The sequence below is a fragment of the Entelurus aequoreus genome, linkage group LG15 (genome assembly GCF_033978785.1).
Source record: "Entelurus aequoreus isolate RoL-2023_Sb linkage group LG15, RoL_Eaeq_v1.1, whole genome shotgun sequence".
Taxonomy (NCBI): domain Eukaryota; kingdom Metazoa; phylum Chordata; class Actinopteri; order Syngnathiformes; family Syngnathidae; genus Entelurus; species Entelurus aequoreus.
This window is the reverse complement of record NC_084745.1, coordinates 44,684,079-44,710,187: the sequence shown is the minus strand read 5'-3', so window position 1 is coordinate 44,710,187 and position 26,109 is coordinate 44,684,079. Positions and strand designations below refer to the sequence as shown.

The 26,109-nt window shown below is 39.3% G+C and overlaps 1 protein-coding gene across 1 annotated transcript in view; it reads right to left on the bottom strand.

Moving 5' to 3' along the window:
* Nucleotides 1-1,728: 1,728 nt before the first annotated feature.
* The window catches only part of hacd1 (3-hydroxyacyl-CoA dehydratase 1), a 27,468-nt gene continuing 3,087 nt past the window's right edge, over nucleotides 1,729-26,109 (bottom strand). Inside the window, exons 2-7 of the mRNA XM_062022088.1 lie at nucleotides 16,367-16,484; nucleotides 16,274-16,292; nucleotides 16,116-16,204; nucleotides 9,661-9,782; nucleotides 4,848-5,026; nucleotides 1,729-2,451 (exon numbers count right to left, since the gene is read on the bottom strand). Of these exons, the coding sequence (XP_061878072.1) occupies nucleotides 2,369-2,451; nucleotides 4,848-5,026; nucleotides 9,661-9,782; nucleotides 16,116-16,204; nucleotides 16,274-16,292; nucleotides 16,367-16,484 (610 nt within the window). The 3' untranslated portion in view covers nucleotides 1,729-2,368. The remainder of the gene's footprint in view (nucleotides 2,452-4,847; nucleotides 5,027-9,660; nucleotides 9,783-16,115; nucleotides 16,205-16,273; nucleotides 16,293-16,366; nucleotides 16,485-26,109) is intronic.

Genomic DNA, 26,109 nt, shown 5'->3' with positions numbered 1-26,109 from the left:
TTTAAACCTAACTACACATTTTCCTAGCATACACATACACTTAATAAAATGCATACATTGATCTTACCATCATATTTATGCATGCTAACTACCATTACAGTATATAAGTAGGTATTACTGTAAATCAGGGGTCCCCAAACTACGACCCCCGGGCCAGATACAGCCCACCAGCGTCCAAAATCCGGCCCGCAGGTAGTCCAGAGTAAAAATGTGTTTTGATTTTTTTTAATTATAATTTTTTAAATCTGTCCTTTCTAGCCCATCCATCAATCCATTTTCTACCGCTTGTTACTCTCGGGATCTCCTAGCCGCTCTGGCAAATCATATTTTCTAAAAAACATTCGGGAAACGTAAAATAGACTCAGAGTGTAGAGTTTTTAAACATCAGTGAACATATGACTTTTTTTTGTTCAGTGTAAGCAAAAGTCAGTTTGTCTACTATATATATATATATATATATATATATATATATATATATATATATATATATATATATATATATATATATATATATATATATATATATATATATATATATATATATCAAAGTGCGGCCCGAGGGCCATTTGTGGCCCCCAGCTAATTTGTTAACGGCCCTTGGCACATTATGAAAATACTACAATAAAAATGTAAAACATGAAAAAGTGTAATAAAAGAGTAAACAGGTGAAATGTAACAAGAAAAAGTTGCAATGTTGACACTAATAACACAAAGCTGCCATGCGGACTGTTATCGACCTATTGAAGGCTCCAGTTACTTCACTGGAACAATTCCACTTTGAAATATTTTGGGGGGAAAATATTGCATATTTTGTGCAAAACATAGTTTTCTTTCACAAAAAGGGCATCAAACAAACAAACAAAAAATGATAAAATCTTATAATCAACAGATCTACAGACTTTAGCGTTAAAAGTAAAAAAAAAACAGAAATTTGGCTTATTTTCAACACTTATTCTTTTTATTTTTTTATTGTTATGAATTATTGACCTATTTAAGGTTCCAACTACTTCACATCAAATATTCCACTTTGAAATGTTTTGGGGGAAAATGTTGCATAGTTTGTGTGTTTGCCATATAAATAGGGGTTTTGACATAAAGGGCATAAACATAAAAACAAAATTTTAAAAAACGTTATAACGACAGACAGACCTGAAGTTGATCTCAAGATTCAAGCGTTAAATGAAAAAATAATAATTTATGACTTATTTCTAACATTTTTTTGACTGAGACCCATCCGGGTACCGGGGACCAAACTTGAGGAAAGCCATAAAGGTTAAAAAAAAACAACCTATATATTGTATTGGTTTTAAAAAAGGAAAAATATAAAAATGGCCTTCGCATGCTTTGATTTTTTCAGTCTGTGGCCCTGAGTGGAAAAAGTTTGGACACCCCTGATATATATATATATATATATATATATATATATATATATATATATATATATATATATATATATATATATATATATATATATATATATATATATATATATATATATATATATATATATATATATATATATATATATATATATATATATATATATATATATATATATGCCAATTTTTTTTAACCCAATGCAACCCCTGGGTCAAAAAGTTTGGGGACCCCTGCTGTAGGTTAGTTTTAAAGTCACACATATAAAGGGGTTACATAGTGGTTTTCACTTCACAGGTGTCCTAGTTTTGATGCCTTCAGTGACAATCTACAAGGTAAATGGTCTTGAAAATAAAGAGCACACCGGTGAAGTGAAAACCCTTTCAGGTGACTACCTCTTGAAGATCATCGAGAGAATGCCAAGAGTGTGCAAAGCAGTAATCAGAGCAAAGGGTGGCTATTTTGAAGAAACTACAATATAAAATATGTTTTCAGTTATTTCACTAAGTACATAACTCCACGTGCGTTCATTCATAGTTTTGATGTCTTCAGTGACAATCTACAATGTAAATAAACATTGAATGAGAAGGCGAGTCCAAACTGTACTATATATGTAGCATATCCCGTATTTTTCATACATGGTTACTCAGTAGTATTTTAAATGTCTTATGTGTTATATTCACCATTTTTTTTTGGACTGGAAATGGTTTCTTGTGTAGGGTTAATGAGTCAAATCAGGGCGGAATATTCTAGAATTGACTTTATTGATTTTGCACGTTTTATTTGCTGACAAGTAGGTGGCGGCGATTTAGAATCGTCTAGAAGTACGTAGAGCATGTTTGACATAAACGATGAGGATAGCACCTTTGATTGGACACAAACAAGATGTCTTATTGGGCGTGTGACTAGTCGGAGAGCATCCTATTTGTTTATTTGTGTGAAACATGATAAGGCTAGCGGACTGTAAACACGTTGACTCTTCATCGGACGTCTAGTCATCTTTTTCCACGATGACCTCCCCGTGAAGAACTCTCCTCCTCTGCCGCAGCATATGGAAGAAGAGCTGAGGAAACACTGGGGACACACAAACACGGTGACCGTGACGCTACATTTACCAGGTAAAACTCCAAAAAAGCATCAGTCCCCTTCCTGGTCGCTCTCTATTCAGTAGGTTTAGGTTATGTACACGTCAACACAGACTTTAAATAGCGTACAAAACCCAAAACCAGTTGGCACGTTGTATTAATGGTAAATAAAAACAGAATACAATGATTTGCAAATCCTTTTCAACCTATATTCAATTGAATAGACTGCAAAGACAAGATAATTAACGTTCGAACTGGGAAACTTTGTTATTTTTTGCAAATATTAGCTCATTTGGAATTTGATGCCTGCAACAAGTTTCAAAAAAGCTGGCACAAGTGGCAAAAAAGAGTGAGAAAGTTGAGGAATGCTCATCAAACACTTATTTGGAACATCCCACAGGTGAACAGGCTAATTGGGAACAGGTGGGTGCCATGATTGGGTATAAAAGCAGCTTCCATGAAATGCTCAGTCATTCACAAACAAGGATGGGGCGAGGGTCACCACTTTGTCAACAAATGCTTGAGCAAATTGTCAAACATTTTAAGAACAACATTTCTCAACCAGCTATTGCAAGGAATTTAGGGATTTCACCATCTACGCTCTGTAATATCATCAAAGGGTTCAGAGAATCTGGAGAAATCTCTGCACGTAACATTGAATGCCCAAGACCTTCGCTCCTTCAGGCGGTACTGCATCAAAAAGCGACATCAGTGTGTAAAGGATATCACCACACGGGCTCAGGAACACTTCAGAAAACCACTGTCAGTAACTACAGTTGGTCGCTACATCTGTAAGTGCAAGTTAAAACTCTACTATGCAAAGCGAAAGCCATTTATCAACAACACCCAGAAACGCCGCTGGCTTCGCTGGGCCGGGGCTCATCTAAGATGGACTGATGCAAAGTGGAAAAGTGTTCTGTGGTCTGACGAGTCCACATTTCAAATTGTTTTCGGAAACTGTGGACGTCGTGTCCTCCGGACCGAAGAGGAAAAGAACCATCCGGATTGTTATAGGCGCAAAGTTGAAAAGCCAGCATCTGTGATGGTATGGGGGTGTATTAGTGCCCAAGACATGGGTAACTTACACATCTGTGAAGGCGCCATTAATGCTGAAAGGTACATACAGGTTTTGGAGCAACATATGTTGCCATCTAAGCAACGTTATCATGGACGCCCCTGCTTATTTCAGCAAGACAATGCCAAGCCACGTGTTACAACAGCGTGGCTTCATAGTAAAAGAGTGCGGGTACTAGACTGGCCTGCCTGTAGTCCAGACCTGTCTCCCATTGAAAATGTGTGGCGCATTATGAAGCCTAAAATACCACAACGGAGACTGTTGAACAACTTAAGCTGCACATCAAGCAAGAATGGGAAAGAATTCCACCTGAAAAGCTGTACAAATTGGCCTCCTCCAAACATTTACTGAGTGTTGTTAAAAGGAAAGGCCATGTAACACAGTGGCAAAAATGCCCCTGTGCCAACTTTTTTGCAATGTGTTGCTGCCATTAAATTCTAAGTTAAAGATAATTTGCAAAAAAAATGTAGTTTCTCAGTTCGAACATTAAATATCTTGTCTTTGCAGTCTGTTCAAATGAATATACACTACCGTTCAAAAGTTTGGGGTCACATTGACATGTCTTTATTTTTGAAGGAAAAGCACTGTACTTTTCAATGAAGATAACTTTAAACTAGTCTTAACTTTAAAGAAATACACTCTATACATTGCTAATGTGGTAAATGACTATTCTAGCTGCAAATGTCTGGTTTTTGGTGCAATATCTACATAGGTGTATAGAGGCCCATTTCCAGCAACTATCACTCCAGTGTTCTAATGGTACAATGTGTTTGCTCATTGGCTCAGAAGGCTAATTGATGATTAGAAAACCCTTGTGCAATCATGTTCACACATCTGAAAACAGTTTAGCTCGTTACAGAAGCTACAAAACTGACCTTCCTTTGAGCGGATTGAGTTTCTGGAGCATCACATTTGCTCAAAATGGCCAGAAAAAGAGAACTTTCATCTGAAACTCCACAGTCTATTCTTGTTCTTAGAAATGAAGGCTATTCCACAAAATTGTTTGGGTGACCCCAAACTTTTGAACGGTAGTGTAGGTTGAAAAGGATTTGCAAATCATTGTATTCTGTTTTTATTTCCGATTTACACAACGTGCAACTTCACTGGTCTTAGGTTTTGTATAATTAGGCTCTATAAAATGTGTTTTGTGTTCATATTTTTGGATGTCTGGAACAGATCGTTGGGATTGTCATGATTTCTTATGTGTTTATTGCTTTTAAAAGATTCAGTTTTCGTCTGACCCCGACAAAAACAGAGGTACCCCTGTGCTGCACACATGTTGTGTCAAGGTGTGAAGTTTGCGTGCTTACGTGGGATGTAAGACAGCATGATGACGATGAGGCAGTAGTAGTAGTCGAAGGACACGTTGTACTTGTTGGGGAGCCTTATGGAGTACATTCCGGACCTGCGCACGAAGGGCAACGCCGAGTAGATGGTGAGCAGCTCGCCCGCCACCCCCAGCGGGTACAAGACGATGAAGAGGTTGTATCTGGAAGACAAAACAACTTTCTACAGTGTAGCCAGCGTGCGTGGCTCGGCACAGCAGGGGTCCCTCATTTCGCCCTGTTTGCGGGGAGAGGGGGCTGGGGAGTGTTTAGGGGGGGATTCCATGACCAAAACAGAAGCGGTGAACATGACACCACCACACAAAAGGACGCGAGTGAAGCAGCAAGAGGTGTACCTAATAAAGTGTCCACTTGCACTCCTTCACAATAGAGAAAAGGAAGGAAGGATAGAACAACAAAAAGAAAGTTAGCCGTTAACATGCTACCACTGTTAGGGGACGACGTGGCGCGGTTGGGAGAGTGGCCGTGCCAGCAATCTGAGGGTTCCTGGTTCGATCCCCAGCTTCTACCAACCTAGTCACGTCCGTTGTGTCCTTGAGCAAGACACTTCACCCTTGCTCCTGATGGGTCGTGGTTAGCGCCTTGCATGGCAACTCCCACCAACAGTGTGTGAATGTGGAAATAGTATCAAAGCGCTTTGATTACCTTGAAGGTAGAAAAGCGCTATACAAGGATAGCCCATTTACCATTATTACCATTCACTAGAAGTGTCACACCGCGGTGAGGAGAGTCTTGTCTTGGTTTTTTCTGTCTTGTGATTTGCATGTATTATTTTGAAAAAAGCATCTCCTCTTGTTTCAGATCACGGGCCCTTCCTCTTGTGTCACCAGTCTGACGTCATCCCTGACCCTTGATTGTTTCCACCTGTTTCCCATTACCCTCATGTTCCATATAAGCCCATCCCTCCCCTTGTTGTGCCAGATTGTCTCGATCCTTCGTGCCTGTCTTGCATCCTAGTTCATGTTCTTGTCTTGCCTCGTCCCACGACCACGTATGTTTATCCAGCGTTTTTCAAGCTGTAATTTTGAGTTAACCTTTTCCTCCCTTAGAGCGACCTTTGTTATTTAACCTTTTTCAACCGCAGTGGTGAGTTATGATTTTTCTTTAATTATTTCCTTCCTCAAAGTTTGAGTGATTTTTGTTTATATAAATGTTAGAATAATTGTGAGAGTAGTAAGTTTTGATAGTCCTTTATTTCTTCCTCCGTTTGGAGCGCTTTTTGTTAAAGTTTTTTATAGCAGATTCGTTGCTAGCTATATTTGTCTTATTTTTGTCTATTACTCCGTTGGAGTGATTTTTGTTTTTTTTCCCTTTTTGGAAACGTTTTTTGATATAGTAGAACCTCATAGTGATTGTATATTTTCTGCTCTGGAGGTTAAGAGTTATTTTCAAAATAAAAGCCTTATTTAGAACCTCCCCTCTCTGCATCTGAGTCCCTTCATTCGCCCAAGCCTCACAAGAAGAAGCTAAAGCAGTGCTTCTCAATATTGTTTTGTCATGCCCACATCATTTTTTATATGATTGACAACCTGATAGTATTTTCTTATCTATTCATTAGAGATGTCCGATAATATCGGCCTGCCGATATTATTGGCCGTTAAATGCATTAAAATATAATATCGTAAATTATCGGTATCGTTTTGTTTTTTTATCGGTATCGTTTTTTTTGTTTTTTTTTTAAATTAAATCAACATAAAAAACACAAGATACACTTACAATTAGTACACCAACCCAAAAAACCTCCCTCCCCCATTTACACTCATTCACACAAAAGGGTTGTTTCTTTCTGTTATTAAAGGCCTACTGAAAGCCACTACTACCGACCACGCAGTCTGATAGTTTATATATCAATGATGAAATCTTAGCATTGCAACACATGCCAATACGGCCGGGTTAACTTATAAAGTGCAATTTTAAAATTCCCGCCACACTTCCGGTTGAAAAACTCCTTTGGATATGATTTATGCGCGTGACGTCACAAAATCCACGGAAGTGGTTGGACCCCATCGACCCGATACAGAAACCTCTTGTTTTCTTCGACAAAATTCCACAGTATTCTGGACATCTGTGTTGGTGAATCTTTTGCAATTTGTTTAATGAACAATGGAGGCTGCAAAGAAGAACGTTGTAGGTGGGATCGATCGGTGTATTAGCGGCTAAGTACAATACTTACAGCAACACAACAAGGACTAGCAGACGCCTAGCCGATGCTTGCCGCCAAACCCACGGATGAAGTCCTTCGTCGCGCCGTCGATCGCGGGAACGCAGGTGAGCACGGCTGTTGATGGGAAGATGAGGGCTGGCTGGCGTAGGTGGAGCACTAATGTTTTATCATAGTTCTGTGAGGTTTCAGGCACAACACAGACAGACTGCTAAGTTTCTAAATTAGCCTTAGCGTCGTTAGCAACAGCATTGTCAAGCCTTACCAGGCTGAGCATTTTTAACCGTGTAGTTACATGTACATGGTTTAATAGTATTGTTGATCTTCTGTCTATCCTTCCAGTCAGGGATTTATTTCTTTTGTTTCTATCTTCATTTGAGAACGATGCTATCACGTTAGCTCAGTAGCTAAGTGTGTCACCGATGTATTGTCTTGGAGATAAAAGTCACTTTAAATGTCCATTTCGCGTCTTCGACTCTCATTTTCAAGAGGATATAGTATCCGAGGTGGTTTAAAATACAAATCCGTGATCCACAATAGAAAAAGGAGAGTGTGGAATCCAATGAGCCAGCTTGTACCTAAGTTACAGTCAGAGCGAAAAAAGATACGTCCATCACTGCCTCTCAAGTCCTTCACTGTAACGTTCCTCATCTACGAATCTTTCATCCTCGCTCAAATTAATGGGGTAATCGTCGCTTTGTCGCTCCGAATCTCTCTTGCTCCATTGTAAACAAAGGAAAATTGTGAGGAATATTACCTCCTGTGACGTCACACTACTTCCGGTACAGGCAAGGCTTTTTTTTATCAGCGAGCAAAAGTTGCGAACTTTATCGTCCATTTTCTCTACTAAATCCTTTCAGCAAAAATATGGCAATATCGCAAAATGATCAAGTATGACACATAGAATGGATCTGCTATTCCCGTTTAAATAAAAAAAATTCATTTCAGTAGGCCTTTAATATTCTGGTTCCTACATTATATATCAATATATATCAATACAGTCTGCAAGGGATACAGTCCGTAAGCACACATGATTGTGCGTGCTGCTGGTCCACTAATAGTATTAACCTTTAATAGTTAATTTTAATCATTTTCATTAATTACTAGTTTCTATGTAACTGTTTTTATATTGTTTTACTTTCTTTTTTATTCAAGAAAATGTTTTTAAATTTATCTTATTTTATTAATTTTTAAAAAAAAGGACCTTATCTTCACCATACCTGGTTGTCCAAATTAGGCATAATAATGTGTTAATTCCACGACTGTATATATCGGTATCGGTTGATATCGGTATCGGTAATTAAGAGTTGGACAATATCGGAATATCGGCAAAAAGCCATTATCGGACATCCCTACTATTTATTTATCAATGCAAACCACTATGAGTTATTGGCATCAGCACCTACATGCCACCAAGCTGAAAAGATGTCAGCTAGATATATGAGAAGCTAATGATTATAAATCTTTAAAGGATACCGTATTTTCCGGACTATAAGGCACACTTAAAATATTTTTTTCCCCTCAAAACTCACCTTATAACCTAACGCCTAAGGTATGGAATAATTCTGGTTTTGCTTACCGATCTTAAAACTATTTTATTTGGTACATAATTTAAAGATAAGCGTGACCACTAGATGGCAGTCAAACATAAGAGATACGTGTAGACTGCAATATGACTCAAGTAAGCAACACCGACATTTTATATGTTCCATTGAAAATATAGAAGATTATACACGGCGCTCAAAAATCTATCAACACTTTTTAGTACGACTTTGGTAAGCTATTAAGCCGCACCGCTTGATGGATTGTCGGCGCATTAAACATACAAGTATTATTATGGTGTGTGTATAAGGTAAGACATATCTGGCGTTTCGTTTCGCAATATTATGCAAAAGCAACTTTTCTTACCTTCTGGTACCTGCTGACCTGAATTTGGGATCTGCATAAATCCTGAAAAATTGTGCATCCGGAAGCGGCTTGAAGATGATCTGTAATTTATATTGTTTTTGTATTGGTTTTCTATTCATTTATTTGTTGTTTTCATTCAGTCATTGGTGGAGCATAATATTGTTTTTAATATTGTTTTTCACATGGCTGTGCAGCACTTTGGAAACATTATTGTTGTGTAAATGTGCTATATAAATAAAGTGGATTGGATTGGATTGTAAAACATAATCTATACAACTTTTTGACCAAAGAACCACCATTACATGTTATGTAGACCACAAGGAAGTGTTTTTAGAAAAAGAAAAAAAAAAAAAAGACTCCTTTAATGCGCCTTATAATCTGGTGCGCCTTATATATGAAAAAAAGATAGAAAATAAACCATTCATCGGCAGTGTGCCTTATAATCCGGTGCGCCCTATGGTCCGGAAAATACGGTACCTAAATTCTATGTATGTAAGCACGTTGTAGCACAACTGATAGGGGGCAACCAATATACTTGATCATATTTCCTGGTTGGGCCTGTTGAATAGTCTGAGCAGTGCTGCCACCTAGCTGGAGGCCTAAATATCGTTCAAGAACGAAAAAGGACGCTAGAACTGGACACCTCGCCGCCCCACTATTCGAGAAGCACTGCGTTAAAGGAACACCACAGAAGAACGGCGCCTCCACCTGGCCCATTTGATGAAGTACGGCAGGAGGTTGAGCAGGTTGAAGGTGTAGTAGGAATATCTGGTAATCTCTGTCAGCGTCCACACCACCAGGAACAGCAGAACACTTTCTTCATTCTGGACCTTTAGAAAGGACACATTATAGACAGTGAGGGGCCTGGTCTACTCAAGGTTTGTCGGCAGTTTGTTGTACCGGTACCAAAATGTATTTCGATATTTTTCGATACTTTTCTAAATAAAGGGCACTACAAAAAATGGCATTATTGGCTTTATTTTAACAAAAAATCTTAGGGTACATTAAACATGTTTCTTATTGCAATCAAAGAACAATTTTGTCCTTAAATAGTGAACATACAAGACAACTTGTCTTTTAGTAGTAAGTAAGCAAACAAAGGCTCCTAATTAGTCTGCTGACAAATGCAGTAACATATTGTGTCTTTTCTCATTCTATCATTTTGTCAACATTATGAGGGACAAACTGTAAAATGGATTATTAATCCACTTGTTCATGTACTGTTATTATCTGGTTATTTTACGTTTCAACATGTTCTATCTACACTTCTGTTAAAATGTAATAATCACTTATTCTTCTGTTGTTTGATACTTTACATTAGTTATGGATGATACCACAAATATAGGTATTGATCCGCAGAGGTGTGGACTCGAGTCACATGACTTGGACTCGAGTCAGACTCGAGTCATGAATTTGATGACTTTAGACTCGACTTGACAAAATGTAAAGAGACTTGCAACTCGACTTAGACTTTAACATCAATGACTTGTGACTTCACTTGGACTTGAGCCTTTTGACTTGACATGACTTGCTACTTTCCCCAAAACCTAAAGCTTAAAAAGTTATTTGGGAGCGCTCCGTAGCTTTCATTTTGTACGTGTCTGTCTGTCTATCAGCGTGTGTGCTGCCTGTCAGCGTGTGTGCTGTCAGTACAACAGCCAATCAAATTAGATCTACATTGTTTTCATCACACAGCATTCAGCCAATCAAATTGCAGGACAACCAATGAACAAGAGTTGTCAAACAATGCGGCAGTGAGAAAGATTTATACCAAAGTTGGTTTCGTTCGGATATAAAAACTACGACTTGGTCAACGAATTGCCGTATGCAAATCACGCAGTTGGAATATTACAGACGGAGACGCAACAACTTCCAACTTCGTTCGACATTTGAAGTTGCACAAAGAAGGGTAAGTTTTGAATGTAAGCTAACGTTTATTGGCTAAGTAACATGACTTTTATTTGCTGTGTAGTTAAATCAGTGAGGCTGTAAACTCACTGCTAACGTCATAACCATAGACATCTTATAAGGGTACACAGCATCGAGCGCTACTGCCTACAGGCGCAGACGAGACGCGGGGCCGCCATCTTGGAGTGGTGATCCGTTCCACTCAGTGCAATTCATTTGGCAGGAGCAATGAACTGTCAACGCATTTAATTCATTTTACCTCACTGAATACCACTCATTTTCACGCGCTTTTTTGTCATACGTGTAGCTATGATAACGGACACATGTTTTATTATTCATAGTTTGCTTAACAGTAATAGAATATTCTTATACGCTATAAGTGACCAGACGTCCGAGATTAAAACTGGGAATATAATCCCAGAGAAGGGGGGAAAAAACGGTCAGCTATTTTTAAATTGAAGAAACAATATGAATACGTTATATATACATGCTACATAAACAATGTATGAATACATTAGATATCTATATATCGTATAGACCGTATCTCTGTTGCTGCAGCAGCAGAGAGTTTATTCTGTCGTGACACTTTGTATTGATATTTTGTATTACATTCTTCCCTTAAATGATCATGTTTACAGTGATTGTTATATATGTATTTTTTATGTATGTCGCTTTGGATAAAAGCGTCTGCCAAATACTTAAACATATATAAACACCTGAAAGTCTTTATATCAGCTAAAACCACCAATCTGTTTCACTGGATTCAGAATAAAACCAAATTCTGTTTTACCCAACAATGTTAGTATTTGAATATTGTTACTTGAAGACTTATTCCTGGTTACAATTATACTGTTAAGAAAGTATTGTCTTATATTTTGCCTAAAATGAGAATGCATTATAATCAATGGCGGCTGGTGAATTTTGTTTTAGGTGGGGCAGAAAGTTTGTAAACCAAACCCCTGTAGGGGCGTCATCCTCCCCCAGAAGATTTATTTGTGATTTTCACATACAAATTTTGAAGATCTTTGCTCCTTCTCAACTCTGTGGTAATGTTATTTTCATAAAATACAACCAATAGTACATTAATGTTAAATCTTACTTGTGAAAAGTAAGATGCAAATTGCTCGCGTCACAGCAACCAATATTGCGTCTACTTATAAGATGTTTATGGTTATAACGTCATTTCAAACACGGCAATATGTTGCGTCCACTGCAGTTTGCTACCTTATTCATACTTTTTTAAGCAGGGTTGCATGAGGTACCTATACGTAACGTTACGTTAGTCAATGTATCATACACAGTAACATAACGTTAGACGGCGGTCAGCAGCACCGCGTATTTTAGCCACCTACAAAAAGACAAACATAGTCAAATAAAGGTCAGTTAAAATATATACTATATTAAGAATATGTGTACATATTGCATAGGGCCCTGACATCTAAAAAGTACAACTCTGTTCATTGTTATGTTCATGTATTTGTTATATTTTTCAACACACATACAGTATGAGATGAGATCAATGAGATAAGGTAAGAACAGAATAGAAACTGCTGTGGAACTAGTTACAATGCAATATGCCATGGAAATGCAATGTTAACACTTTTGTACAAATAAGTACAGTTGCACTTGTTTTTGCAAATGTGTTTATTCTGTAAAGGAATGAGTTAAATGTTTAAAATTGTTTAAACTATTAAAATGACTGGTTAATAGTGCTATTATGAATTGCAATGTCAGTACTATTTTCTTTCCTGCTATTTCAAATGCACTTGTTTTAATAAATAAATACAGCGGTTTAAAAGCATACACAATCTGTGTAAAAATATTAGTCTGTGGTCAAAAGGACTTGAAAGGACTCGAAACTCAAAATGCAGGACTTGTGACTTGACTTGAGACTTTCCAGTCTTGACTTTGGACTTGACTCGGGACTTGCCTGTCTTGACTCGGGACTTGACTCGAGACTTGAGGGCAAAGACTTGAGACTTACTTGTGACTTGCAAAGCAATGACTTGGTCCCACCTCTGTTGATCCGATACCAAGTCATTACAGGATCATACATTGGTCATATTCAAAGTCCTCATGTGTCCAGGGACCTATTTCCTGAGTTTATAAACATAATGTACATTTTTAAAAAAGGAAAAAAGATTTTGTGACGATAGAAAATATCGATGTAATCATAGTAGTATCGGCTAGTTACGCTATTGTACTTGGTATCATTACAGTGGATGTCAGGTGTAGATCCACCCATGGCATTTGTTTACATTCAGGAGCGCTATCTTTTGTTTGCCCGTGAGCTATTGTATCCTCCTACAGTGTGTAGTGAAGCATGTTTGGCTATTCCTCGTCTTGCAGGGATGATACTTGTAAGAAACATACTTTATTTGTCACCATGGAGGCGAGGATTAGTGATTTAGAAGTAGCTAAAACACTGCCGACTGTGGATGGATGTTAGCTGCTAGCTAGCTAGCCATGTCTTAAAGCACCTCTTCCTCAGGGCGTTATAGTGTTATAACTTCACCTTTATCGTTAGTTTTTAAGCCAAAATGCGTCCTTTCTCCCTTTTCTGTCTACACACTGTCTGCTTGTAGGTACTCTGTGATTGTGCGCTGCCGAACATGCTCGTTTGCTTGTAAAACCAGCAAGTCATGACGTGACGACGCGCCGTCATGCCTAGGGATGATACTCGAAACCGATTTTCTTGGTTGTTCGATAAGAAAAGAACCGAGTCCTCGGACTCAAATCCCTTTTTGAGAACCGTTACCCGTTATCGAGACCACTATAGTAAAGAAAAAACGTTGGTTCTTTATTCAAATCCCTGGGAACGAATCCCGTCCCGACAAGAAATTCTCCGTGGAAAATCACAAGAAATGACGTCACGTAGCCCAGTCATTAGGTGCAGATAGCGAAAGCAGGAAAAAAATGGACCGGAAAAAGCGCTCCAAGGTGTAATAAAGTTCAAAACAAAAGGTATAATCCAATGAATAACTTTAGTGAGAGATTTGAGCAGGGTACAAACACATGAAGAACACTTTTACGACCAACCGGAAACATAGCAACCAGGCTAGCAACGCACCTCCTTTACGGCAGCTGGCGCAACGTTCTTAAAGCAACCGCAGCACATACATATATATACAACATATCTCTCCCTTTTTTAACTTTTGTTTTTCTTTCCTTGTAAACAAAACAAAATCACACTGTATATGTGTTGTCTGTCTAATTATAAATAATGCAGACGAGGCGTGTTGGCTGAGTTCTTGACGTTTACTTTCACAGCGTGCTCATAACCTCATTCTTAGCTGCCGGGTGACGACATGCAACAACACTTTTCGGGGCTACTGCGCATGCTCGTCACTCCCGTTGCAGGCTGGGTAGTGTAGTTGTTATATTCCCTAGCTCATAACATCACATCTTTCCCCCTATAAAGAAATAATGTTAACTCAATAAAGTGTATTTCTTTTTTTAGCTTTAACTTTTCATTTTTTAGCATTGTAACCACATTTGCCAATCGAGGTTCCACTGTACTTGTTATCAATTGTACATGCAGTCTTAGTACAAAACCCAAAACCAGTGAAGTTGGCACTTTGTGTAATTTGTAAATAAAAACAGAATACAATGATTTGCAAATCCTTTTCAACTTATATTCAATTGAATTGACTGCAAAGACAAGATAATTAATGTTTGAACTGAGAAACTGAATTTTTTTTGGCAAATAATCATTAACTTAGAATTTAATGGCAGCAACACATTGCAAAAAAGTTGGCACAGGGGCATTTTTACCACTGTGTTACATGGCCTTTCCTTTTAACAACACTCAGTAAGCGTTTGGGAACTGAGGAGACACATTTTTGAAGCTTTTCAGGTGAAATGATTTCCCATTCTTGTTTGATGCACAGCTTAAGTTGTTCAACAGTCCGGGGGTCTCCGTTGTGGTATTTTAGGCTTTATAATGCGCCACACATTTTCAATGGGAGACAGGTCTGGACTACAGGCAGGCCAGTCTAGTACCTGCACTCTTTTACTATGAAGCCACGCTGTTGTAACACGTGGCTTGGCATTGTCTTGCTGAAATAAGCAGGGGCATCCATGATAACGTTGCTGGGATGGCAACATATGTTGCTCCAAAACCTGTATGTACCTTTCAGCATTAATGGTGCCTTCACAGATGTGTAAGTTACCCATGTCTTGGGCACTAATACACCCCCATACCATTACAGATGCTGGCTTTTCAACTTTGCGCGCTGGAACAATCCGGATGGTCCTTTTCCTCTTTGTTCCTACGTCCACAGTTTCCGAAAACAATTTGAAATGTGGACTCGTCAGACCACAGAACACTTTTCCACTTTGCATCAGTCCATCGTAGATGAGCTCGGGCCCAGCGAAGCCGGTGGCGTTTCTGGGTGTTGTTGATAAATGGCTTTTGCTTTGCATTGTAGAGATTTAACTTGCACTTGTAGCGACGAACTGTAGTTACTGAAAGTGGTTTTCTGAAGTCTTCCTGAGCCCATGTGGTGATATCCTTTACACACTGATGTCGGTTTTTGATGCAGTACCGCCTGAGGGATCAAAGGTCACGGGCATTCAATGTTGGTTTTCGGCCTTGCCGCTTACGTGCAGTGATTTCTCCAGATTCTCTGAACATTTTGATGATGTTACGAACCGTAGATGGTGAAATCCCTAAATTCCTTGCAATAGCTGGTTGAGAAATGTTCTTAAACCGTTCGACTATTTGCTTACGCATTTGTTCACAAAGCGGTGACCCTCGCCCCATCCTTGTTTGTGAATGACTGAGCATTTCATGGAAGCTGCTTTTATACCCAATCATGGCACCCACCTGTTCCCAATTAGCCTGTTCACCTGTGGGATGTTCCAAATGAGTGTTTGATTAGCATTCCTCAGCTTTCTCTGTCTTTTTTGCCACTTGTGCCAGCTTTTTTGAAGCATGTTGCAGGCATCAAATTCCAAATGAGCTAATATTTGCAAAAAATAACGTTTTCCAGTTCGAATGTTAAGTATCTTGTCTTTGCAATCTATTCAATTGAATATAAGTTGAAAAGGATTTGCAAATCATTGTATTTTGTTTTTATTTACGACTTACACAACGTGCCAACTTCACTGGTTTTGGGGTTTGTACATCACCCGCAACACGCCCGCTAATAGTACACACAATTTCACAGTTTCTACACACTATTAGCAAATGTTTTTTTAAACTAAGTCGATCAGAACCTGTGTGTGAGTCTGTGTGTGAGAGAAGTAAAAACCTGTCTGATGCTGTTGGTAATGAACCAAACCATGAAGATCCGTGAGCACACTTGAACCCCGGTCACGATCACAGAAGTCCTCACGATTCCTGCAGCAGAGTTGACATTTGAACTTTGGAGCAGGAGCTCAGGATGGAAAGAAGAGAAACATCACGTACCGATGGCACAGTGTCCCACCTGGAAGACAAAAGACCTCGTCATGCTTGCAATTGCCAGACGCTCATCGCGAAAACCTAAAGGGAACGTTTTACCTCCACTAAAGCCAAAGTCTGGAAGAACTTGAGGGTCCTGGCGATGTTCCTGTATAGACCTTTGTGGGTGCCCTTCTGCATGTAGAAACGCATCATGGCGATGGCCAGAACCAACCACCTGAGGAACACAAGAACCACAACACACACACAACAGCATCAGAACACAATAGTGTCACACGTTTGACTAACCTACAAAGATCAATATGAACATTTCACATGACGGTTATCATTATTATTACGGTATTGTTAAATGCAACGTTCCCGCCTGCCTGATTGCGCACTGCTCACGCATCCTCTGTGCACAGCAAGTCTATGCGGCACACAAAATCAAATCCCATCTGAACTCTGAACAAAATAAACACACAACAATTTATTGTGTGAATGCTCCAAACATATGGTTTTCTACACCAAAATGTATTAAACTTCTCCAGATTAAGGCGCACTCTACCTTCCACATTTTTCACCCGATTGAAACCCTTCCAACTTCAAACTATTCAGCCTATTCGGGAATCGCGGGCTTTCCCTTGACAAATTCCAAAAATTCCCAGATTTCCCAAAATTCCAGCTTTTCCGGGACATTTTTTCCCATTCAAGATGAATTGGCCATTTTTCAAACTTCCGCCACTTTTTTCACATTTTTCAACTGATTAAAACCATTCCACCTTCAACACATTACACCATACTGGAAATTCAAACTACCCTTTTTCCAAGTTCCAAAAAATTCCAGGATTTTCCAGAATTCCTGGTTTTCCAAAGCCCAATTTTCACCCTTTTTTCTGGCAACTACTCCTCCCACATTTTTCAACCCACTTCAACCGTTCCACCGTCAAAACATTCCTCTTAATCAGGACAAAAAACAAAGTTATTCTTTGAACTGGAAAAATTCTGGGTTTTCCCAAAATTCCAGGAATTCCGTAATACCATTTCTCAATTCAACATGTTACTACTTCAACATTTCTCGACCGATTTGAAATATTTCAACACCAACCATTAACTAATTAAAACTATTCAAGTTTTCAAAAAAATTCCCGCTTTTCCCAAAATTCCCAATTTTTTCTGTAATTCCCACTGAAATCAATGGGACATTCTTCAAAGTTCCACAATTCCCACATTTATAATCCGATTCAAACCGTTCTAACTCCAAAATATTCAGCCTATTCGGGAATCGAGGGCTTTCCCTTGACAAATTACCAAAAAAATTCCCAGATTTCCCAGAATTGCAGATTTTCCGGTACATTTTTTCCCATTCAAAATGAATTGGCCATTTTTCAAACGTCCGCCATTTTTTTCACATTTTTCAACTGATTAAAACCATTCCACCTTCAACACATTCCACCATACTGGAAATTCAAACTACCATTTTTCCACGTTCCAAAAAATTCCAGGATTTTCCAGAATTCCTGGTTTTCCAAAGCCCAATTTTCACCCTTTTTTCTGGCAACTACTCCTCCCACATTTTTCAACCCACTTCAACCGTTCCACCGTCAAAACATTCCTCTTAATCAGGACAAAAAACTAAGTTATTCTTTGAACTGGAAAAATTCTGGGTTTTCCCAAAATTCCAGGAATTCCGTAATACCATTTCTCGGTTCAACATGTTACTACTTCAACATTTCTCGACCGATTTGAAATATTTCAACACCAACCATTAACTAATTAAAACTATTCAAGTTTTCCAAAAAATACCCGCTTTTCCCAAAATTCCCAATTTTTTCTGAAATTCCCACTGAAATCAATGGGACATTCTTCAAAGTTCAACAATTCCCACATTTTTCATCCAATTGAAACCATTCCAACTCCAAACTATTCAGCCTATTCAGGAATCGTGGGCTTTCCCTTGACACATTCCAAAAATTCCCAGATTTCCCAGAATTCCAGGTTTTCCGGGAAATGTTTTCCCATTCAAAATGAATTGGTCATTTTTCAAACTTCCGCCATTTCCACATTTTTTAACTGATTAAAACCATTCCACCTTCAACACATTCCATCATACTGGAAATTCAAACTACCATTTTTCCACGTTCCAAAAAATTCCAGGATTTTCCAGAATTCCTGGTTTTCCAAAGCCCAATTTTCACCCTTTTTTCTGGCAACTACTCCTCCCACATTTTTAAACCCACTTCAACCGTTCCACCGTCAAAACATTCCTCTTAATCAGGACAAAAAACAAAGGTATTTTTTTAACTGGAAAAATTCCGTGTTTTCCCAAAATTCCAGGAATTCCGTAATACCATTTCTCAATTCAACATGTTACTACTTCAACATTTCTCGACCGATTTGAAATATTTCAACACCAACCATTAACTAATTAAAACTATTCAAGTTTTCAAAAAAATTCCCGCTTTTCCCAAAATTCCCAATTTTTTCTCAAATTCCCACTGAAATCAATGGGACATTCTTCAAAGTTCCACAATTCCCACATTTTTAATCCGATTCAAACCGTTCCAACTCCAAAATATTCAGCCTATTCGGGAATCGAGGGCTTTCCCTTGACACATTCCAAAAATTCCCAGATTTCCCAGAATTCCAGGTTTTCCGGGAAATGTTTTCCCATTTAAAATGAATTGGTCATTTTTCAAACTTCCGCCATTTCCACATTTTTCAACTGATTAAAACCATTACACCTTCAACACATTACACCATACTGGAAATTCAAACTACCCTTTTTCCAAGTTCCAAAAAATTCCAGGATTTTCCAAAATTCCTGGTTTTCCAAAGCCCAATTTTCACCCTTTTTTCTGGCAACTACTCCTCCCACATTTTTCAACCCACTTCAACCGTTCCACCGTCAAAACATTCCTCTTAATCAGGACAAAAAAACAAAGTTATTTTTTGAAGTGGAAAAATTCCGTGTTTTCCCAAAATTCCAGGAATTCCGTAATACCATTTCTCAATTCAACATGTTATTACTTCAACATTTCTCGACCGATTTGAAATATTTCAACTCTAACCATTTTAACTAATTCAGACTATTCAAGTTTTAAAAATTCCCGCTTTTACCAAAATTCCCAATTTTTTTCTGAAATTCCCACTGAAATCAATGGGATATTCTTCAAAGCACCCCCCGTGACTCCGAACGGGACAAGCGGTAGAAAATGGATATTCGGGAATCGCGGGCTTTCCCTTGACAATTTCCAAATATTTCCAGATTTCCCAGAATTCCAGGTTTTCCAGGACATTTTTTCCCATTCAAAATGAATTGGCAATTTTTCAAACTTCCGCCATTTCCACATTTTTCAACTGATTAAAACCATTCCACCATACTGGAAATTCAAACTACCCTTTTTCCAAGTTCCAAAAAATTCCAGGATTTTCCAGAATTCCTGGTTTTCCAAAGCCCAATTTTCACCCTTTTTTCTGGCAACTACTGCTCCCACATTTTTCAACCCACTTCAACCGTTCCACCGACAAAACATTCCTCTTAATAGGACAAAAAACAAAGTTATTTTTTTAACTGCAAAAATTCCGGGTTTTCCCAAAATTCCAGGAATTACGTAATACAATTTCTCAATTCAACATGTTACTACTTCAACATTTCTCGATCGATTTGAAATATTGCAACACCAACCACTCAGACTATTCAAGTTTTCAAAAAAATTCTCGCTTTTCCCAAAATTCCTAATTTTTTCTGAAATTCCAATTGAAATCAATGGGACATTCTTCAAAGTTCCACAATTCCCACATTTTTCATCCAATTCAAACCATCCCAACTCCAAAATATTCAACCTGTTCCAAATTGTGTGCCCTCCTTCAACAATTTAAAAAAAATCCCGGATTTCCAAGAATTCCCAGGTTTCAGGGACATTTTCCCCATTCAAAACTAATTGTCCATTTTTTAAACTCCCACAATTCGCACATTTTTCAACCTATTCAAACCATTCCAACACCAACACATTCCACTCATCCCACTAACACTTTCCCAAGTTCCAAACCAAATTCCGTTTCTCCTGGAAATTCAAACTCTTCAACATTCCAACCATTTCAACATTTAAACTGTACTTACATTAATACTACATTCTGTCAGCATTTCAGTTCAACTTCAGCATTGGAGCATTCACACGCAATTTAAGAAATTGCCTAATCTAGTTCTGTATGATTTTGCAATGCAACTGTGAGTGACAGGTGACAATAAGTGGCCACAACACATCAAACAATGTTTGTCAACACTCTTCGATTATTGTCAGGAATTCCATCTATCAATGTATTGAGCAAAACTTTTTATAACCGCACCAAAAACATTAGTAACAAACTTCTATCGAGGAAAAACTCTCCATGTCTGCCATACAAACCAGGCCAAAACCAACTCTTTGTCATCTGTCATATCAAACAGCAGGCGCTCACTCTTTCTCACTTGCACAACACACGCACTCATTGCACTTAGCCACTGATGCATTTTAGGGCCACACAAAAAGTCAGACAACTCCAACACCACACATGAAGTGTAAATTCCAGGTCTTAACACCATGACTCCCCGATCAGATGTGTGCGTATTAGAGATGTATCGGCCGATAAATGCTCTAAAATGTAATATCGGAAATTATCGGTATCGGTTTCAAAAAGTACAATTTATGACTTTTTAAATCGCCGCTGTGTACACGGACGTAGGGAGAAGTACAGAGCGCCAATAAACCTTTAAGGCACTGCCTTCGCGCACCGGCCCAATCACATAATATCTACGGCTTTTCACACACACAAGTGAATGCAAGGCATACTTGGTCAACAGCCATACAGGTCACACTGAGGGTGAACATATAAACAACTTTAACACTGTTACAAATATGCGCCACACTGTGAACCCACACCAAACAAGAATGACAAACACATTTCGGGAGAACATCCGCACCGTAACACAACAGAACAAATACCCAGAACCCCTTGCAGCACTAACTCTTCCGGGACGCTACAATATACACCCCCCCAACTCCGCCTACCTCAACCTCCTCATGCATGTCCCAAATTCCAAGCTGCTTTTTTGAGGCATGGTAAAAAAAATAATGCACTTTGGGACTTCAATAATAAATATGTCAGTGCCATGTTGGCACTGCCATTTTTTCCATAACTTGAGTTGATTTATTTTGGAAAACCTTGTTACATTGTTTAATGCATCCAGCGGGGCATCACAACAAAATTAGGCATAATAATGTGTTAATTCCACGACTGTATATATCGGTATCGGTTGATATCGGAATCTGTAATTAAGAGTTGGACAATATCGGAATATCGGATATCGGCAAAAAAGCCATTATCGGACATCTCTAGTGCGTATTCTACTGTCATTTATTAAGAATGTTAAAGGCCTACAGAAATGAATTTTTTTTATTTAAACGGGGATAGCAGATCTATTCTATGTGTCATACTTGATCATTTCGCGATATTGCCATATTTTTGCTGAAAGGATTTAGTATAGAACAACGACGATAAAGATTGCAACTTTTGGTATCTGATAAAAAAAAGTCTTTCCCCTATCGGAAGTAGCGTGACGTAGTCAGTTGAACATATACGCAAAGTTCCCTATTGTTTACAATGATGGCCGCATGAAGTGAGAGAGATTCGGACCGAGAAAGCGACAATTTCCCCATTAATTTGAGCGAGGATGAAAGATTTGTGGATGAGTAAAGTGCAAGTGAAGGACTAGTGGGGAGTTGAAGCTATTCAGATAGGGAAGATGCTGTGAGAGCCGGGGGTGACCTGATATTCAGCTGGGAATGACTACAACAGTAAATAAACACAAGACATATATATACTCTATTAGCCACAACACAACCAGGCTTATATTTAACATGCCACAAATTAATCCTGCATAAAAACACCTGCGTGTTTGTTATGCTAGCTCCTAGCTCCTCTGCTAGCTCCTAGCTCCATAGAACACGCCAATACAATTCAAACACCTGATCAACACACACAATCACTCAGCCCAAAAGACCGTTCACCTAACCCAAGGTTCATAAAGCTTATATATTTTTAAAAAGTTACGTACGTGACGCGCACATACGGTCAAGTTATCAAATGTTTAGCAGCCAAGGCTGCATACTCACGGTACCTGGTATTCAGCTGGGAATGACTACAACAGTAAATAAACACAAGACATATATTTACTCTATTAGCCACAACACAACCAGGCTTATATTTAATATGACACAAATTAATCCTGCATAAAAACACCTGCGTGTTTGTTATGCTAGCTCCTAGCTCCTCTGCTAGCTCCTAGCTCCATAGAACACGCCAATACAATTCAAACACCTGATCAACACACACAATCACTCAGCCCAAAAGACTGTTCACCTAACCCAAGGTTCATAAAGCTTATATATTTTTAAAAAGTTACGTACGTGACGCGCACGTACGGTACGGTACGTGTTATGCTAGCTCCTAGCTAGCTCCTAGCTCCATAGAACACGCCAATACAATTCAAACACCTGATCAACACACACAATCACTCAGCCCAAAAGACCGTTCACCTAACCCAAGGTTCATAAAGCTTATATATTTAAAAAAAGTTACGTACATACGCAAAAAAAAGTTGCGCACATACGGTCAAGCGATCACATGTTTAGAAGCCAAAGCTGCATACTCACAGTAGCACGTCTCCGTCTTTGTCATCCAAATCAAAGTAATCCTGGTAAGAGTCTGTGTTGTCCCAGTTCTCTACAGGCGTCTGTGTATCGAAGTCAAAAGTCCTCCTGGTTAGAGTCTCTGTTATCCGAGTTCTTCCATCTTGACTGCATCTTTCGGGAATGTAAACAAAGAAGCGCCGGCTGTGTACTGTTGTGGCTGACTACGTTCGAAAAATACGTCCATTTCGCACCGACAACTTTCTTCTTTGCTTGTTCAGCTTCCTTCTCCATAATGCAATGAACATGATTGAAACAGATTCACGAACACAGATGTCCAGAATACTGTGGAATTATGAAATGAAAACAGAGCTTTTTCGTATTGGCTTCAATGTGGAAGGCATACCCGTGTTCGCCGGTCTTCGTCACGCGCATACGTCATCCTCAGAGGCGTTTCGAACCGGAAGTTTAGCGGCAAATTTAAAATGTCACTTTATAAGTTAACCCGGCCGTATTGGCATGTGTTATAATGTTAAGATTTCATCATTGATATATAAACTATCAGACTGCGTGGTCGGTAGTAGTGGGTTTCAGTAGGCCTTTAATTATATGGATATTAATCATGAAATGCTGTTACGAGATGACAAAAATGCTCATAAAAGGATATATTTTATAGACAGAAAGTTACAGGATTTATCTCATGCTTACATTTAATTGTGCAACATATCAATGTTGTATGGGGAAGTAAATGTGATCTATGAAAGCGGTACAAATTATTTTTAAAGCAGGACTCATGATCATGATCATTCACGCGTTCATTTCATCTCGTATTGACTATCGCAATTCTCTCTTCACTCTTTTCAACAAGTCAACGCTAAAGAGACTTCACACGATACAAAATGCAGCTGCCAGACCTTTGACTGGTGCACCCAGAACAGCCCATAAATCACCCCCATTTCATCCAGTCTTCATTGGCTTCCAGTCAAATTCGGCATTGAGTTTAAGATTTTAGTCCTGACATTCCGTGCGTTGCATGGTGGGGCCCCTCAGTACATCACTGACTTGTTATGCCCCTACTCATCAGGGCAGCCTCTGGTCTTCAGGCCAGGGTCTTCTAAAGATCCCAAAAACTCATATTAAAACCCGTGGAGACCTGGCATTCCCGGCTATAGATCCCAGACTCTGGAATGACTTGCACCAGTCCCTCTGTGATCTTGACTGTGTTGACACTTTTAAGAAACATTTGAAAACTTCTCCTTTTAGTAAAGCTTTTAATTAATGCACCTTTTAACTATAATTTTTTTAATCCACTTTGTATCCTTTGTAGTACGTGCTGACGCTGTAGTCGATAAGCTTCTTCTTTTTGTCTATCTTCTTGTTATGGGACATTCATCCACCGCTGTTGCCAATTCTAATATCAAGTAGTGTAAAGTTCTTACTTATATCTGTCAGTAAACTCGCCATGAAAGCTCTAAAACATACCGGTATAGTGAGTTTACATTATTCACCCAAGGAAATTTAGTTATTAGAGAGTTCCGGTCAGATGGTTTTTCACGGGACACATTTCTGGCCTTGTTGTTGTTTCCGGATGAGGAGATGCTGCTCTGTTATTGATTTAAGTAAAGTCTGAATGTCATTAAAACAGTTAGCTCCATCTTTTGACACTTCTTCCACTCCCGTCCTTGCACGCTACACCGCTACAACAAAGATGACGGGGAGAAGACGCTGCCGAAGATGAGCCACGTAAATAAGACCGCCCACAAAACGGCGCACCCTGAAGCGACTGTCAGAAAGCGGCTTGAAGATGACCTTTAAAACATCATCTATGCAAAATTTTGACCAAAGAACCACCATTACATGTTATGTAGACCACAAGGAAGTGTTTTACATCCATCCATCCATTTCCTACTGCTTGTCCCGTTCGGGGTCGCGGGGGTGCTGGAGCCTATCTCAGCTGCATTCGGGCGGAAGGCGACGTACACCCTGGACAAGTCGCCACCTCATCGCAGGGCCAACACAGATAGACAGACAACATTCACACTCACATTCACACACTAGGGCCAATTTAGTGTTGCAAATCAACCTATCCCCAGGTGCATGTCTTTGGAGGTCGGAGGAAGCCGGAATACCTGGAGGGAACCCACGCAGTCACGGGGAGAACATGCAAATTCCACACAGAAAGATCCCGAGCGCAGGATCGAACCCAGGACCTTCATATTGTGAGGCAGATGCACTAACCCCCCTCGCACCGTGCTGCCCGGAAGTGTTTTCCATTTAGAAAAATAATAACAATAATATGACTCCTTTAAAGGTCTACTGAAACCCACTACTACCGACCACGCAGTCTGATAGTTTATATATCAATGATGACATCTTAACATTGCAACACATGCCAATACGGCCGGGTCAGATTAGTAAAGTGCAATTTTAAATTTTGCGCGAAATATCCTGCTGAAAACGTCTCGGTATGATGACGCCTGCGCGTGACGTCACGGTATGTAGCGGACATTTTGGGACAGCATTGTGGCCAGCTATTAAGTCGTCTGTTTTCATCGCAAAATTCCACAGTATTCTGGACATCTGTGTTGGTGAATCTTTTGCAATTTGTTCAATGAACAATGGAGACAGCAAAGAAGAAAGCTGTAGGTGGGAAGCGGTGTATTAGCGGCCGGCTGCAGCAACACAAACACAGCCGGGGTTTCATTGTTTACATTCCCGAAAGATGATAGTCAAGCTTTACCATTGGCCTGTGGAGAACTGGGACGACAGAGACTCTTACCAGGAGGACTTTGAGTTGTATACGCGGACGCGGTACCGTGGGTACGTACGCAGCTGCGGCTTCCAAACATTTGATCGCTTGCCCCTACGTGCGTGCCGCTATGTGCATGTCACGTACGTAACTTTGGGGACTTTGGGGAAATATATGTGCTGTATGAACTTTGGGGAGGTGAACAGTATTTTGGGCTGTGGGATTGAGTGTGTTGTGCAGGTGTTTGAGTTGTATTGGCGGGTTATATGGACAGGAGGGGGAGGTGTTTGTTATGCGGGATTAATTTGTGGCATGCCCTCTAGTCCTTCACTCTCACTTTCCTCATCCACAAATCTTTCATCCTCGCTCAAATTAATGGGGAAATTGTCGCTTTCTCGGTCCGAATCGCTCTCGCTGCTGGTGGCCATGATTGTAAACAATGT